This window comes from Chelonoidis abingdonii, chromosome 11 (assembly GCF_003597395.2).
Source record: "Chelonoidis abingdonii isolate Lonesome George chromosome 11, CheloAbing_2.0, whole genome shotgun sequence".
Taxonomy (NCBI): domain Eukaryota; kingdom Metazoa; phylum Chordata; order Testudines; family Testudinidae; genus Chelonoidis; species Chelonoidis abingdonii.
The window spans coordinates 48114558-48131272 of record NC_133779.1 but is presented as its reverse complement, the minus strand read 5'-3'; the positions used below and the strand labels follow the sequence as shown (position 1 = coordinate 48131272).

General features: G+C 51.2%; 1 protein-coding gene across 1 annotated transcript in view; it reads left to right on the top strand.

Moving 5' to 3' along the window:
* Positions 1-6234: 6234 nt before the first annotated feature.
* Positions 6235-16715, top strand: part of IQGAP3 (IQ motif containing GTPase activating protein 3) — a 36140-nt gene continuing 25659 nt past the window's right edge. The window contains exons 1-10 of the mRNA XM_032792128.2: positions 6235-6335; positions 7200-7356; positions 9674-9751; positions 10479-10555; positions 12272-12339; positions 13176-13289; positions 13936-14114; positions 14485-14572; positions 16086-16249; positions 16559-16646. Coding sequence (XP_032648019.2) covers positions 6271-6335; positions 7200-7356; positions 9674-9751; positions 10479-10555; positions 12272-12339; positions 13176-13289; positions 13936-14114; positions 14485-14572; positions 16086-16249; positions 16559-16646 — 1078 coding nt within the window. The 5' untranslated portion in view covers positions 6235-6270. The remainder of the gene's footprint in view (positions 6336-7199; positions 7357-9673; positions 9752-10478; positions 10556-12271; positions 12340-13175; positions 13290-13935; positions 14115-14484; positions 14573-16085; positions 16250-16558; positions 16647-16715) is intronic.

Below are 16715 nucleotides of genomic sequence, written 5' to 3'. Positions count from 1 at the left end.
AGATTCCTACTTGAATCGGGGTGAGGAAGGGGTTTAGCTAATGGCACAGTAGCTGAGGGAATATAGCCTGCTGGTTAATAGCCCTGCCTCTGCCACTGAGTTGCCAGGTGACATTGGGTGAGTCACTTAACTTTGTGGGGGTAGATTTTCAAAATCACAGCTTCCATTGGATTTAGGTGCCTCAATGCCATGAAAAATCTCCCCCTCAGTTTTCTCAGTTGCAAACCAGGAATAATCCATAACATTACTTACCTAATGCTTCATGACTGTTTGCAGAGCATGCCCAAGATCTTAGATGGCAGGTGTAGATCACGGTTCTGATGCCAAAACGCCGGTGGTCTCAAAGAAGCATCCTGAATGGTTCTCAAGAATGGCTAAGGCTCCTTGAAATCATCCTTAGGCCAGGCTGCTTCAATGCCCAACCTTGCAACACCCCAGAAAGTTGGAGCTGCGTGCTCTGATCATACCAGCTCCCCGTGAATTGCACTCAAGCCTGCAACAGGCTGCTTGTTCCTCTGAGTGTTAAGAAAGTGCTAGGGAAATGAACGAAACCCGGCAGGTGCACCTGCATGGTTCTATTGAGCTCTGGGGTTCTTCCTCCCGGGAATGCTTTCCCATGATGGCCCTTAGGGGTCTGGTTTCTTCTCAATCGCCTTCTGATTGCTTGAGACACATTGGGCCACCCCATGGCAACCGGCTGCAACAATGCTGGGTCCTCCCCTGCTGGGGCATGTCACCTGACGGATGGTTAAATTGGCCTCTCAGGGCTCTCGGTTGGGGTGGGTTATGAATCACACTTTATGGATGTTAAAGTTGGTTGAATAGAGCACAGGTGGAAGGTGCCAGATCAAGTGCCCTGGCGACTGGAGTAATCTTTATCCGCAGAAGGGGGACAGCCCTGATATCGCTTCCCCCACAGTTGGCTCTTCATGTAGGGTGACCAGACAGAAAGTGTGAAAAATCAAGATAGGGGGTGGAGGGTAATAGGCACCTACATAAGAAAAAGCCCCGAATATTGGGACTGGCCCTATAAAACCGGGATGTCTGGTCACTCTATCTTCATGACCCATTCAGTCTTGGAGCCTCTAGTAAGGCGGACAGTAAAAGGAGCCTGTTAGTAACAATGAGGTGGCTGGTTTTGTGGATGGCTGAGACCCATCAAACTCATTTCACATAAGCAACCAATTTGCCATCAGATGCTGCTGCTTCCCCTGCATTTCTGTGGGAGTTTTAGCCAGTCCCAGCTGTTGTTCTGGTGCCATGGATGGGGAGCTGGCAGCTCTTCTCCTGAGGCACCATCTGCATCTCCTGCCACTGTCAAAGGGCATTAAGAGATTTGCACACAAGTCAAGCTATGTGATCATTTGTATTACATTAGCACCTTGAAACTCTGACTGAAATCAGGGCAAGGCACAGCTCTGTCATAAACACAGTAAGAGACAGGTTTCTGAACCAAAGAGCTTATGCTCTATAAGACTAGACACAGGGTTGGTAGGGAAACTAAGGCACGGAGCTGCAGTGAGTTGGCCAAGGTCACCCTGGTAAGTCATTGGCAGAGTCAGGAACAGACTCCAAATCTCTGGAGCCCCAGGCCACTGGGCCACACTGCCTTTCAGTCTAATTGTAGGGCTATTCTCTTCTCCTTCCTTAGTTCTGGCACCCTGACTTCCAGCACTGGGCAGGGTGTGTGGGGGTTAGGGATATACCCACAGCCCTTGCAGCTGCTGGGTTATTTAGTGTGCAAGCCAGCAGGATTAGCACGGGTCACTTCATCAGTGGCTTTTGCAGGGTGTTTTGTAAAACAAAGGAGGCCAATTCCTTGCTCCCCAGCTCATTCAAATAGGGACATGATGCATGACAGGTGCTGAAGACATGCCTCTTTCCAAGTAGCTGCAGAGAATCACAGGCCAGAGTTAGCTCTGGGGTAACTCCCAGGGCTCCAGTGGAAATGACCCCAGGGATGGATCTGGCCCTGCATTCCACATTGTTCCAGGTTATGGTTGCATGAAAGCACAAAACAACCTGACAAAGTGGCACAATCACCTGCCTCCACTGACAACATTGGAGCCCTTTAGGGTGTATTAAGAAAGTGAACATAACACTCTGTCATTCTCACTTGTGTGCCTCAGTCATTAATTAATTAATTACCCCTCACAACACCCTTGGGAGGTAGGTGAAGGCTGCAAGGAACTGGCTGGCATGTGTGGTTAGCTGTCCTCTACTGGGTGGAATCAGAAGGGCTTCACTGTGTGTCACAGGCACTATACTGCTAAGAGCTAATGAAGATTCTCTTGTAGTTAAAGTGGCAGGGATCTGTGTGCTTGGAACAGAGGGGGCACGTTTCAGTTCTGTCCCCGCAAACTTCTGAATGACCCCCATGGGGCACAGCATTAGTGACAGCTTTGAAGAATAAAGTGTCAGTGACTGTGATACCGTCTCATCCTTCCCATTTCTCAGGTGGGAAAACTGAGTCACAGAAAGGGGAAGAGAATTGCCCACAGTCAGATAGAGAGTCAGTCCCAGAATCATGACTCTTAAGACCCCACTCTTCTCCCACTGGTGGGGACAGAACCCAGGAGTCCTGCTGCCTATTCTTCCTGCCCCAGTCACTAGATCTGCTTCTTTTCTATTGGTTTACAGTGGGGGTGCAGATGTCCGAGGCTGGGGGAGAGAGAGGTCTCTATTCCCTACTAATGTAAGGGCTGTTTTGAAGGGGACTCAAATGCCAATGAGAGATGCAGCGGCAGCAGCTGTATTATACAAGCTGCTCCAGCCGGCCTGCCCTGGCGAGACAGCCCCCTATTCCCTCAACACTACAGTGCTACTGAGAGCGGGGACTGGGACAGTCTCTTTGCCCCTTTCTAGCACTCCCCGCGACCCTCCTCACACATCCTATGGGCTGCATGGGGCAGGGGCGGGCAGTGGGGAAAAGAGGTAGACGTGGAGCCTGGTTTGTGGAGCCAGGCAGCAGATGAACCCCTGGGGCGTAGGAGTGCAAAACTACCCCCACTCCTGGGCTGTACCCCATGCCCAGGGTACCCCCAAGCTGTGCCCTGGGACCTCCCTGTCCAGGGGAACCCCCGCAACTGTGCCCAGGAACCCCCTGTGTCCAGGGGAAATCCCCACCCCCCAGTGTCCAGGGAACCCCCCTGGGCAGTGCTCAGTGTCCACGTAACCCCTACCCCATCTGTGCCCAGCCCCCCCAACGCCAGGACTACATTCCCCAGCCTGCCCCGCGGCGCAGCCACGTATCCCAGAACAGCTGGGGAAGAATTGGAGACGGCGGGAGATTCAAATCTCGACTCCCGAGCCGGGTGGAGCCGAGCCGGGCGGAGCGGGATGGAGCCGGCGGTGGAGTCCAGGCCGGCCCGGACGGGCTGTGAGTGAGACCGGGCAGGGGAGTTGCTGGGATGGACAGACAGACAGACAGACATTGGCGTGGGGCAGGGGAGGAGAGGGGACGGGCAGCCAGGCTGATGGACAGCAGCAATGGGGGGCTGCAGAGGGAAAGGGGTGTGGTGGAAGGGGGCAGCCAGGCTGGGGGACAGACTGATGGACAGGAGCTGTGGGGAGTTGCTGGGATGGACAGACAGACATTGGCGTGGGGCAGGGGAGGAGAGGGGACAGGCAGCCAGGCTGATGGACAGCAGCGGTGGGGGGCTGCAGAGGGAAAGGGGTGTGGTGGAAGGGGGCAGCCAGGCTGGGGGACAGACTGATGGACAGGAGCTGTGGGGAGTTGCTGGGATGGACAGACAGACATTGGCGTGGGGCAGGGGAGGAGAGGGGACAGGCAGCCAGGCTGATGGACAGCAGCGGTGGGGGGCTGCAGAGGGAAAGGGGTGTGGTGGAAGGGGGCAGCCAGGCTGGGGGACAGACTGATGGACAGGAGCTGTGGGGAGTTGCTGGGATGGACAGACAGACATTGGCGTGGGGCAGGGGAGGAGAGGGGACAGGCAGCCAGGCTGATGGACAGCAGCGGTGGGGGGCTGCAGAGGGAAAGGGGTGTGGTGGAAGGGGGCAGCCAGGCTGGGGGACAGACTGATGGACAGGAGCTGTGGGGAGTTGCTGGGATGGACAGACAGACATTGGCGTGGGGCAGGGGAGGAGAGGGGACAGGCAGCCAGGCTGATGGACAGCAGCGGTGGGGGGCTGCAGAGGGAAAGGGGTGTGGTGGAAGGGGGCAGCCAGGCTGGGGGACAGACTGATGGACAGGAGCTGTGGGGAGTTGCTGGGATGGACAGACAGACATTGGCGTGGGGCAGGGGAGGAGAGGGGACAGGCAGCCAGGCTGATGGACAGCAGCGGTGGGGGGCTGCAGAGGGAAAGGGGTGTGGTGGAAGGGGGCAGCCAGGCTGGGGGACAGACTGATGGACAGGAGCTGTGGGGAGTTGCTGGGATGGACAGACAGACATTGGTGTGGGGCAGGGGAGGAGAGGGGACAGGCAGCCAGGCTGATGGACAGGAGCGGTGGGAGGTTGCAGACGGAAAGGGGTGTGGTGGAAGGGGTGGACAGACAGACAGACACCGGGGAATGGCTGGTTGATGCAGACAGGTGGGGGCGGACAATGGGTTGGAGATGGGGTAGGGGAACCGATGGGAGTAGGGATATGTGGTCCCGACCCTGGGGTAGACAGGGGACAGGTCTGGGCATGCAGGAGGGGGCAGGTGGGGTAGGGGCCAGTGACCTGACTGTAGATAGGGCACAGATAATTGGGGTGCTCAGGGATCGGAGCCAGATGGAGAGACAGATAGGTAGGCTGGGATCAGGCAGAGAGCTGGGTTTGGACCAGCCAGCCAGTGGTGTGTGAGCAGGGCTTGAGAGGGCCTAAACAGCATCCAGGGTGGACAATCAAAGGAATCTGACCGTGGGGGGAAGAGTGCTGGCCCTGAGATGGACGGACAGACAGAGTGATGGTTGCCAGTTAGGGCACAGTTTGTGGGTCTTGTTGGGTGATTCCTGTTTCTCCTTTAGAGTCAGGCGATGATCTAGTGGTCAGTTTGGAACCCACAGTCAACTCCTTCCTCTGCAACAGACCCCCTGTGTGACCTTGGCCAGTCACTTTAGCTGCTCTGAGCCTTCGTTTTCCCCATCTGTAAAATGGGGACAATAGCACTCCATGGGGGTGATGGGAGAATAAGTATTGTGAGGTGCTTGAATACTATGGTAACGGGGCCAAAAGGAGAGGAGCATGGGGTAGGGGTAATATTTTGTGGGTAGGATGTCAGTGAGGGCAGAGCCCTTTCAGATAGTAGCCAATACACAGCAGGAGACAGGAGGGAAGGGCTGGCAAGATTTCTAGGGAATATGGAAAAACCCTCATTTTAGAGAGAGTGTGTGTGTCTGATTTTGTCTCTGGGAAGCTTTGAACACACAAGGCGTGTGTGAGTGCAAAAAATACAAATCTGGCTGAAGACGTTTTAAATATGACCTATTGACTGAGTACAACAGGGACTTGTTAACCCAGTGTGCTTCCTCTCTCTCTTTTGGCTGGCCATGCAGCGAGGGAAGGGAAAACCAGATCTGTTTACATGTGAAAAAGAAAGTAGACAGCCAGAGCATAATAGCCGTTAGATGGAAGGGTTATTAAGTCATGTGATAGTCCATCCCCCCTCTAGTAATGTACAACTGTTCTCTTCAGTGTGTGCATCGCCTCAGCCAGCTTGTGTTTCATAACGATAGATGAAGTCACTTCAGTTGGTGTTTTCCATGGTGGGAATAGAAGCTTATGGCTTTTAATTTCTGCTAATGCTCAGCTAGTCAGGGCATGGTGCTGGGACAGAGTCTGCTGCTGTGACCACCGAAACATAAAATTCATACTGTTTTGGTATTAAAAAGTAATTTTGCGTAAATCTAAGAGCTGAAATGGGAGAGTGCGGTTAGAAATACATATTTAATTTCTCAAGATTTTTGGCAAACACCTTTTGCTCATTGCAACTGACTGTTTTTAAAAAATGTCCTTCCCCACTGATGCTGTGGTTCTGTCTTGCATTTTCTTCAGTGTGGACAGTGAGAAGAGACTGGTTGACTTCACTTTCCGGTTCTTGTGCATTAGCACAGTGGTGCAAAATATGTGCTGCAAACAACGCAGGAGATGTTGAGAGGCCATTGGCATTGGAAATCCTGGCAATATTTTTACCAAGTTTTCTAAAATCTTAATTGAAATATTTTAATGAATTATTATTGTTCTAACAAAACCTAAACTCTTGTCCACGCTTGACCTGGTATCGTCTCTCTCAAATTGTCCAGATGAGCGTCTCACTGCCGATGAGATGGATGAGCAGAGGAGACAGAATGTCGCCTATCAATATCTCTGTCGCTTAGAGGAAGCGAAACGGTGAGCGAGCATTCCCATAGGAAGGACGACTGATTCATTAGAGGGGCCCTGTCAGGGTTATGTTGACCTACCTTAACTGTCTCCTGCATAACAGGTTTTGTCTTCTAAATCAAACACGGGTGTTGGGAAGTCTGAAGTCACTCCTTTTCCCCCAATGTTGGCATGCATGGGCTGATCTGTGTTTCTTGACAAGTGGGATGTGACCCCTAGGAGAGGGGAAAGGGACATGAAAGACAATGGAGGGGGGAGTGGGGAGGAGTAACTGAAAACCGCTTACAATAAAGCAAAGAAAATCTTGCACACCCTGACCCTTCAAGGTTGTCTTCGCTGACAGTCTTTCAAAACACAAACACACACACACCCCAACTAGATAGGCTTATAGGGATCAGTAATACCTTTTTATTTACTCTGGCTTTTATAGGAAATATAAAGGGGGTGGGGGGAATATGACACTTCTTTTTACTTGTGAATAAAGGGTGGCCGACCTGAAAAGCCAGGGGCAATGTTGTTAGACTACCAGCAAACAGTAAGTGGAAGCAAAGGGCTCTGAGATGGGCTCGGGCACAAGTGGATTCCTGACTGCTATGTTTTCCACTTACCTTGGGCAGGCCAAGTCACCTCTGTGCCTTGCTGTCTCCTGTCTGTAAAATACAGAAACCTTGGAGGAAAAAGCACTGTCTGAACAGATGCAAAATATTTTTTTCATCGTTACACATCTCAGTATCCTGAAGCCCAACCCCATGGCTATGCTGTGTCTGGAACGCCCCGTAGGCTTGGTGGGAGACCTGCGCTTGATGTGGTAGCAGCGTACCGGTCTTGTAAAAACAACTGTCTCCCTAACCGGTTTTCTGTCTTTTGTTCCAGATGGATGGAGGCTTGTTTGAACGAGGAGCTGGCCTCCCCTACGGAGCTGGAGGAGAGCTTACGGAACGGGGTCATCCTCGCCAAGCTGGGACACTGCTTTGCACCAGACGTCGTCCCGCTGAAAAAGATTTATGACCGTGAGCAAATGCGCTACGAGGTAAAGGAATCGGGTGAAGTGATTTGCTTGGCTTAGAGGGAGTGACTTTGAGATTGGGACTTTGGAGACCTGAGTTCCAATCCTGCCTCACTGTGTGGCTTTGGGCAAAGAGCTTAAACCACTGGCACCTCTCCAACTGGAGCTGACAGGAACTGCCATTGCTCAGCACTTGTGCAAACCAGATCCCCTCTGAAGGAAATGCTAGGAGTGAAACTGATGAGAGGCATGAATGAAATGGACCAGCCTATGTTCACTTAATAATCTGAATACTGCTCTCCTCACAAATTTAAATGAGGGTGTTGTGAGGGTTAATTAGTGCCTATCCAGCTCTATAAAGTGCTGGGTAGCATTATCAACCCATGTAGCGGGGGTATAGATCAGTAGAAGACCATTTTTCTTCAGATCAGGAGATTCCCTGATTGAAACCTGTGTTGCCATCATAGATTTTTAGATGCTCAAATACTGTGGTGATGGGTGACAGAATAAAACCTTCAGAGCTCAGATTTAGAAATGCTGGCCAGGTGGCTCAACTGGATAGCCACATGTGGGGATGCAAATGCCCACAGCTTGTCACTCTGTCTCCCTCATATAAGGTAGAAATTTACTCCTCTAAGAGGCCAGTGCAAACGCTAACGAGCCGCTTAAATCTTCAAAATGGGGCTTTAAAATCTTGAAGTCTGGGAGTTTCAAAAGCCTGCCACACTGGCTTAACTCTGCACCGGTTCACGTCAGTGCTGATGGAAAATCCCACCTTAAGCACCCTTTTCTGTAAAGGGGTGAATTTCAACCCATTTGTGCACAGAAGACTTTACGCTGCCAGAGCGCTGTAAAAAGCTGGGGGGTGGGGCGGGAGGAGCTTGGTGTGAATGAGAATTAAGACCCCTAATAGGTTTAACCTAAATCTACTCTGCTAGGTCCAATGACTTTCTCTTAAATGCTCAATTTCTCTGAACCCAGCAACATTTTAGCCACAGCATGGAACTGGCATGTGAGATGCTGCCTGTGCTGGATGTGTGACAGGTTGGTTATATGTGACCTAAAACGGGATTTATTTACTGTAGCAATTAATTTATTTGCTGGCCCAGCGGCATGTGGGTTCCAGCCCCCTTTTGTAAGTATCTCATCCCTGCTCCAAATTAAATCATTAAATCTCTGCACCTTATTCCAGGAAACAAAGCTCCTTTTTAAAGGTTGTTGGTGATTCATTCTAGATCCTGGGGGCCTTTTGAAGTCCCCTTCTATTTCCAACATATCAAAGACTGTCTTGGATGAATGCAGCCCGTGTCTCTTTCTGATACATAATGTGATGGTGCATAAAACGTAAGGAATCCAGTGCTGTAGGGGCTGATCCTGTTCCCACTGAAGTCAATGGGAAAATCTTTATTGGGTAGATGCTTTTGAATCCGTTCGTATCCTCTTAGATTAACTAACCCTGCTGCACGAATGAAGGCTCTCGTTTCGCAAAGAGTTAAGCACATGCTTAATTTGACTCCTGTGAGCAGAGTTATTCAGGTGTGTGAGTCTCTGGCCAATCTGGCCTATATGAATGTTTGTAAAATTGTCTGAAAAGCAGAACATTTTTTAAAAAGAAAATGAAATTAACATGCTCTGATCTTGCAGTGCAACCGATCGGTTGATTTCAATGGGTTATTTACTGTGCTTAAAGTTAAGCCCTTTTTGGGGGTAGGGACTATTGTTATCTTCTTTTTGTAGTGTTTGTACAGTGCCTAGCACAATGGATCCTTGGCCGAAGCTCCTATGTGCTACTGCAGTACGTACAAACAAGTCTGTGCAGGATTGGGGCCTTCGCTCGATTGATGCGATTCGGTGTGAATAAGAAATCCTTTTAATTCTAGGTGATGATACTGGTGTGTGCTGCAAGATCTGCCTGATTTCCTTGCGGATCTCAAATGGCTCATGTGCCAAATCTTTGCTATGTTGTGTCTATGGGTAAACTGAGCGCCACATGAAGCTGGCGTTGCATCAGCCTCTCCTGCGTCAGAGGTGGATGGATGGGTGATCTTTTTTGGGCGTGCTTCTGACAGCTCGCTCTAGACCCCGTCCATGCAGAACTGACTGTCAGTCAGGGTCACTGCTCCATTGCTCATGGCCTGGGCTGGGTTAAATGGGTTTGGAAGAACAAGATGTAGCTGGTGCATCTGGTTCAGTGTCCAGGACCAGCGTCATCGGAGGAAGGTGCAAGAAACCCCCTAGTGGGCAACAATGGCATAACACACCCCAAAGGGAAGGGTCATTCTAACCCCATGTTTAATCTCTCCTCCTTTTTTTCTTTCTTTCTTTTTTTTTTTTTCCCCAGGCAACTGGACTTCATTTTCGACACACGGATAATATCAACCACTGGCGTGAGGCCATGGCCCACCTGGGGCTTCCTACGGTAATGTTTTAGCATCAGCGTGTCCGGGCCAAAAGCAGAGCCCGGAAAAGATGAGACGTGCTCTCTGCTTTGATAAAAACACAGAGCCCCTTTGCGTAAGCGGGAGCTGCTCGAGTGACTTCACCCACCCGGGTGTATCATCAACACCTTGTGGAGTCAAAGGCAGCTGGTCAGCCTAATAAAATCTTCATTTGAAACCCTGTGGACGTGAAGGAACCTTCCTTTGTTTCTAGGGTGCAGTCAGGTCTGCATGAGCGATCCCTTCTCCATCTGTGAGTTGCAGTGACCTAAGAGTGAAATTCGTGGAAGGAGGGGGTGTTAAGGGGTTGCTGCATTAATAGTAGAAATCTAGACGGCTGTAAAATCCTGCCAGATGCTCGACAGGATGGTCTGTTGAATCACATTCTCCCCATCAGACCATGTGGAAGCTGTTCCCCACACGGATCAGCATTGGCCCTCTGTGTCAGCAAAGACTGTAACGATAATCCCTAGCAATTCTCAGCTTCAGGTCTTCAAAGCACTTTACATAGGAGATTGGTATCACTGTCACCATTTTACAGACGGGAAAAGTGAGAGGCAGGTCAAGGTCACCCAGTAGGTCAGGGCAAAATGGGGAATCAAACTATTCTCCAGTCTCCAGCCCATGTCTAGCCTCTTGGCTATAGTGTGCTGCTAAATAATTAAAGCTAATTGGGACTTACATGGGTGCTGTCTGTATTGCCAACAGATCTTTCACCCGGAGACAACCGACATCTACGACAAGAAGAACATGCCACGGGTGGTCTATTGCATTCATGCTCTGAGGTAAGTGAGAAATCCAGGATATAACGCGTAAACGGGTTGCGTGTCTCTGGGATTATAGGTAGGACCCTACCAAATTCACGGTCCATTTTGATCAATTTCACGGTCACGGGATTTTAAAACTTGTAAATTTCATGATTTCAGCTATTTAAATTTGAAATTTCATGGGATTCTAATTGTAGGAGTCCTGACGCAAAAAGGAATTGTTGGAAGGGAGGGGGGTTGCCAGGTTATTGTGTGTGTGTGGGGGGGCATGGGGAGGTGGGATTGCAGTACTGCTACCCTTACTTCTACCGCCCGCAGCAGCAAAGCGCTGCCTTCAGAATTGGGCAGCAGGAGGGGGTAGCTGCTGGCTGGGAGCCCAGCTCTGACGGCAGCGCTGCCGCCCGCAGCAGCACAGAAGTAAGGGTGGCCTGGCATGGTATGGTATTGTCACCCTTCTGTGCTGCTGCTGGCAGATCACTGTCTTCAGAGCTGAGCATCTGGCCACCCAGCTCTGAAGGCAGCGCAGAAATAAACATGGCAATACCGCGGCTCCTCTAAAATAACCTTGCAATCCCCTCTGCGACTCCCTTATGGGTCAGAACTCCCAATTTGAGAAACTCTGGTCTCCCCCTTGAAATCTGTATAGTATAGGGTACAAGCACACACAAGACCAGATTTCACGATCCGAGACGTGTTTTTCATGGCTGTGGATTTGGTAGGGCCTAGTTAGAGGATCTGAGGAGTTTTTTGCCTGTAGATTTTAATCAATGATACTTTCGCCCTCTGGTGGCCATTCTATGTTTATCTCCTGAGGCCGGTAATTCCCAGATTTGGGTCCCGATCCTTAAACTCCCATGCATGTGTTTAACTCCATGTCTGATAGACGACTCCCGCGCGTGTCAAGTAAGGGCGTGTGTGTCGGTGTGTCTGTGGGATCTGCGTGACTGGATTTAGGTATCCAATTCTATGCTTACGTCCCGTTTGTTTTTTTTGTTAAATTTGTTCCCCAAGGGTATTTTGCTGCAGCTCCCATTGGCTGCAGGCGGGGGTGCTCAGTGCCTCTGACAATCTGGCCACTTTCTCTAGGTGCCCAGTCTTAGGCACCCAGGTTTGAAAATATTAGGCCTAGATTTTAAAACGCACACAGAGAGGCCTGCCGCAGACTCTAAATGCCGTGACAAAATGTTGTTATAAATATAATCCATGCAAAATATGGATTATTGGGTCTGGGCTGTTTCAGAGCAGAGGGGTGGACTGATCCCAAAGCTGAGGGGAGAACACCCTGACAGCGTCCCCCTCCCTTTTAAGCCAAGGGGGGTTCTGACTGAACACATGTGACTGGTAGAGGGAGGGGGAGATGGGGTCCAGTTTATTTAGCACTTCCAAGGTCAAAGCAACTGCCTCAGTCTCTCTGGAAGGCAGCAGACAGCTAGTCTGGGTCACAGAGTGTTGGTGTCTATGCTTTACAAAGGGGTATCGTCCCTGTTTTACAGATGGGGAAACTGAGGCCCAGGAAGGGATGTGACTTGCCTGAGGTCATACAGCGAGCCAGTCTCAGAGCTGGCATTGCAGAACTGTGATCTCCCAGTTCTGTGTTCTAATGACCAGACCGCAGAGCTTACTGGGTCATCTACTGTATGGATTAAAAAGCCTGGAGTGTGTGTTACTGTGTGTCAGGAAAAAACTGGATTGTTAAATTCATCCATGAAATGTGTTGTGTTTTTAAATTTTCAGTTTATACTTATTTAAGCTGGGACTGGCTCCACAAATCCAGGATTTATACGGGAAAGTGAACTTTACAGGTATGGGATGGTAAAGGACAAATCTGGGCTAGTTCCTGGGGGCTTCTTGGTTAACTCTAGCTGATCTGTATTTACTGCTTGTATCTCTGGAATTGTTCTGCGGAGGGGATGCTTCAGCATGCTTTTTATTTATAAGCAGCTTTATTTAAGCTCAGATACAAAAAAAAAAGTCAATTTTCTATCTCAGGAGCTAACTAAAGAGATCAGTAGCCCAGTGTGCCAGGTGCTGTACGTACACATGTTAAGAGACCGTTCCTGCCCTGAACTATCTAAATAGACATGATAGGCAAAGTGTGGGAGAGAAAATAGAAGCCCAGGGAGGGGGAAGTGTCTTGCCCAAGGTCACACGGTAGATCAGTGGCAAAGGTGGGAATAAAATCCAGGTGTCCTGACTCCAGGCCTGCCCACTGGACCACACTGTCTCATTTGGGAGACTGGCTCCCTGTATGTACCCAGTTCAGCCCTGTTGACATTAGAGACAGAAACACATCCTGCTGCTGGCTCCCTTAGCTCTGTTAACTTTTCCCTTTTGGGACACTGAATGTCTCTTTACCGTATGGCCCTGATTCTGCACTGGATCCCTGTGCATATGTACAGCTCCAGTGAAGCCTGTGGCACCCTCCTGGTACGGATTAAATTGGCTGACATCCATTGACATCACCTGCCGTTTAGGGTAGGGGTTCAGTCTCTGTACAGTGCCTGGCATCCCCGGGGCCTGTTCTTGTCTGGGGCTTCTGCTTGCCATCCTCACGGTACACAGAAATGTCAGAAGGAGTCTGGTGCCGGGCCCGGCCCAAACGGGCGTGTATTCGCTGACTGGGCTTGCTCTGTTCCAGAGGAGGAAATTAACAACATGAAGCGGGAGCTGGAGAAATACGGCCTCCAGATGCCAGCCTTCAGCAAGATCGGCGGGATTCTCGCCAGCGAACTCTCCGTGGATGAAGCGGCAGGTGATTTTACTCCCTAGGATAATGCGTGAGGGTGGTTTTTCCTGCAGCGGCGCTTGTCTGAGTCCCTCCCTGGGGTCTTTTGGCTTAATCCAGCTCTGTAACCCTGAATGTGTTTGGCCTCTTTATGGGGCAGGCTCATGTTGGTCTAGCCATCAGTAGACCAACCAATGGAGCACCACCTTCAGTGGCTGTGGCCTAGTGGTTAGCAAACCACAGGGCTAATGGTGTCAAGGGAGAGTTAGGTGCATGCTGCTTAGACCCCTGACTCCAGGAAAGTGGATCCCACCTGTGGATCACAACCTTGCCTCCAGTCCAGGAGAGGGGTGGGACCCGTCAGCATCTCCCTGCCTTAGGCACCTCCCTTACCTTACCTTAGGCACCTCCCTGCCTAGCACGCTGGCTTGTGTGGATCCCGGTCCCAGGTGCCCCTACCTCTCCCCCTGCATTGTATAGAGAGCAACCACCTAACGCAGGGTTTGTGGATTCTGGTGACTGTTTTTTCAAGCCCCCTAAAAGCCAGTAGTTGCAACGCTGTGTCACTGTGTAGATCCAGGCCATAGATAAATGGAAAGTCTCAGATCCTGTCGCTCCAGCCTCTGACCACACGATGCTCTTCTGTCTCTCTCTCTTGACACGCCTGGTCTAGTCCATGCCGCCGTCCTCGCCATCAACGAAGCCGTGGAGAGGGGGGTGGTGGCGCAGACCATGGTGGCCTTGCACAATCCCAGCGCCATGCTGCTCAACTTGCGAGACAACCTCGCTGCTGTCTACCAGGAGATGCTGTTCCAGGTGAAGATGGAGAAAGCTGGCAATGCCAGGAACCGGGTAAGGGCAGAGCACTCAGTGAAAGGAGGAGCTCCGTTACCTGGTGGTAGTGGTAGGTTCTTATCCTAAATGTGGCCTGCAGCGGTGTGAAGTGCATCATGACTGGGGGAGGCTCCTCATGCTTTGACACCTAAAATTCAGGGCTTGAGTCGTCTTCGAAATGGATCGAGGGCAAACGCAGGGTGGATTTCTCTGCAGCCAGGAAAGGAAGGGGGCCAGATCCTCCAGGAGGGCTGGCCTAAAGCTGGCTGACCTGGCCACAGGAGGAACGTTGGGTGGGCAGAGCTGGTGGATATGGGGGTGCGTTTGGAGAAAAGGGGTGTGCATCTAGGTGAAGATGTGCAATGGTGGGTGGCTTTTTTCTCTTCAGTACCTGCAGGAGAGCCCGGAAAGCGAGGATATTTATGACCGGTGTCTGACTCAGGCTGAAATACAAGGGAACATCAACAAAGTCAACGGTGAGCAAAGCAACGTGCCCCCTCCGCCCCCCGAAAGCTGCTGGAGTAGATATGCTGCTTATTGGCGTGGGAGATCTGCCCAGCACTAATTAGCTCTCCCAAAAGGCTTTGTTTCATGTGAGACCCAGGCTGCATTCTTCAGAGCAGAGGCCGTGCCCCCACTAGTTTGTTTTCAGAGTACTGGTCAGGAGCAATAGGCAGGGAATCCCTCCCTCCCCATTATGGGGCAAAGGGTTTCATTTCAGGAGCAGCCTGAGGTTCTTCACATGGTTCCTTCACTGACTTCCCCTGGCATAAAGGGAATCCCTGAAGCAGGTAACCTGGGTAAACTCCTTTATAAGAGCTTGTCTACACAGGGAATCGCTAGGCCTGATTGACTGCAGGGGCGGAGATGCTCCTGTTCCAGGATGAGTGCCTTTTATTGCATAAATAATAACATATGGAGATATACCTCTCTCATAGACCTGGAAGGTACCTTGAAAAGTCATTGAATCCAGTCCTCTGCCTTCGCTAGTAGGACTAAGTACTGATTTTGCCCCAGATCCCTAAATGACCCCCTCAGGGATTGACTTCACAACCTGGGTTTAGCAGGCCAATGCTCAAACCACTGAGCTATCCCTCCTGCTCCTATGGGGCTTTTGTGTGGTCACTGTGAATTAGTTTAACTCAGTTTTGGAAGTGGATTAATCAGGAATAGCTAATCCACTTTAAATTTACAACCTTATCCCGGATTGTCTTTCATGTGTAGACAAGCCCTAATGCATTGCCCCTGTGTGGGTGGGTGGTAGCGGGTATCGAACCCCAGACCTCTGGATTTTTGAAGCACAAGCCTCTAATGCATGCGCAGCTCTGTTGGCTGAAGCTGGGGCAGGCTCATGTTGATCTAGTCATCAGTAGAAGTCCAAAGTGCCACCATCAGTGGGTGTGGCCTAGTGGTTAGCATTCTAGACTGGGATGCCTTAGACCTGGGTTTTATTCTCTGCTCTGCCACCACACTGCTGGGTGACCTTGGAGAAGACACTCCCCCCCCCTGCAACCTCCCCGTGCCTCAGTTTCCCCATTTGTACAATGGGGATCAAGATACTGCCCTCCTTGGAGAAGAGCTTTGAGCTCTACTGATAAGAGCCCTTTTTAACTTCCGTTGCGGGTATGCTAGAAAATCAAAGCTCGTGGGTCATCAGTAGGGGGCAGAGAGTCGCTCCATCAGTTGGCCGCAGTAGCAGGCTCTATTCTGTGAGCCAGTTGCTATAAGGGGACAGGATGGAGCTAGCATATTGCACACACATCAACCAGCCCTTCCAAAACGGGTTCCTCGACAAAGGACCATTCACGGAACAGCTGACGTTCCAAGCCAGCCGGCTGGGTAAGTGGAGCCCATTCCTGTGCTCTGCCTGAGCCAATCCCCTGCCCTTTTAAATCCTCCCTCACCAAATGACGTTGACTCCAGGGCTCCATGGTACCAAGCGCCCCAGGCTAGTAGCTCTCTAGCGGTGTCTCTGTGCTTCTCTTCTAGTGCATGGAGCGCTGGAATATGTGGATGATGCTCTGGAGAGGCAGGACCCTCCGGCTCTGTGCCGGGCCCTGCAGGATCCTGTCCTGGCCCTGCGTGGTGTGCAACGGGAAAACGCAGCCTGGTACTTGGATCAGCTGAGTACCGATCGGGAGCAGAAAGCGCTGGTAAGGCCCAGCAGGGGAAGGAGCCCGCGTACTGGAGCAGGGAGGAAAATTGCAGGGACAGGAACCAGGTGATGCTGTGGGATCGGGCCCTAGCAGTCCAGACACCCTGTGCTGGGTTGGGTCTGGATCAAGTGAAAGCCCCGGGCTCTAAAGGTTTCCTGTGACACATGGACGTTCAGGAAGCTCTGCAGCCAGTCTGCATGTGAGCAACTTCCCTTGGAGGGATGGCGGGCGTGGGCCTGGGAGGGGAGCAGGCTGCCTGGGCGGGTCTCCCTGGTGTGCAAGCTCCTGCTGCTTTCCTCCTTGCAGGAGCTGGGCTACGTGGACCTGCTGGAGCAGGAGGAGGTGCAGGCAGGGGTTTACGCAGCCAATGAGAGAGGAGATCAGGAACATGCCAGTAAGTCATACCAAGTCCCCCATGCAGCGAAGGGGGCTGGTACCGACCTGGGGGCAGCCAGGGTCGCTA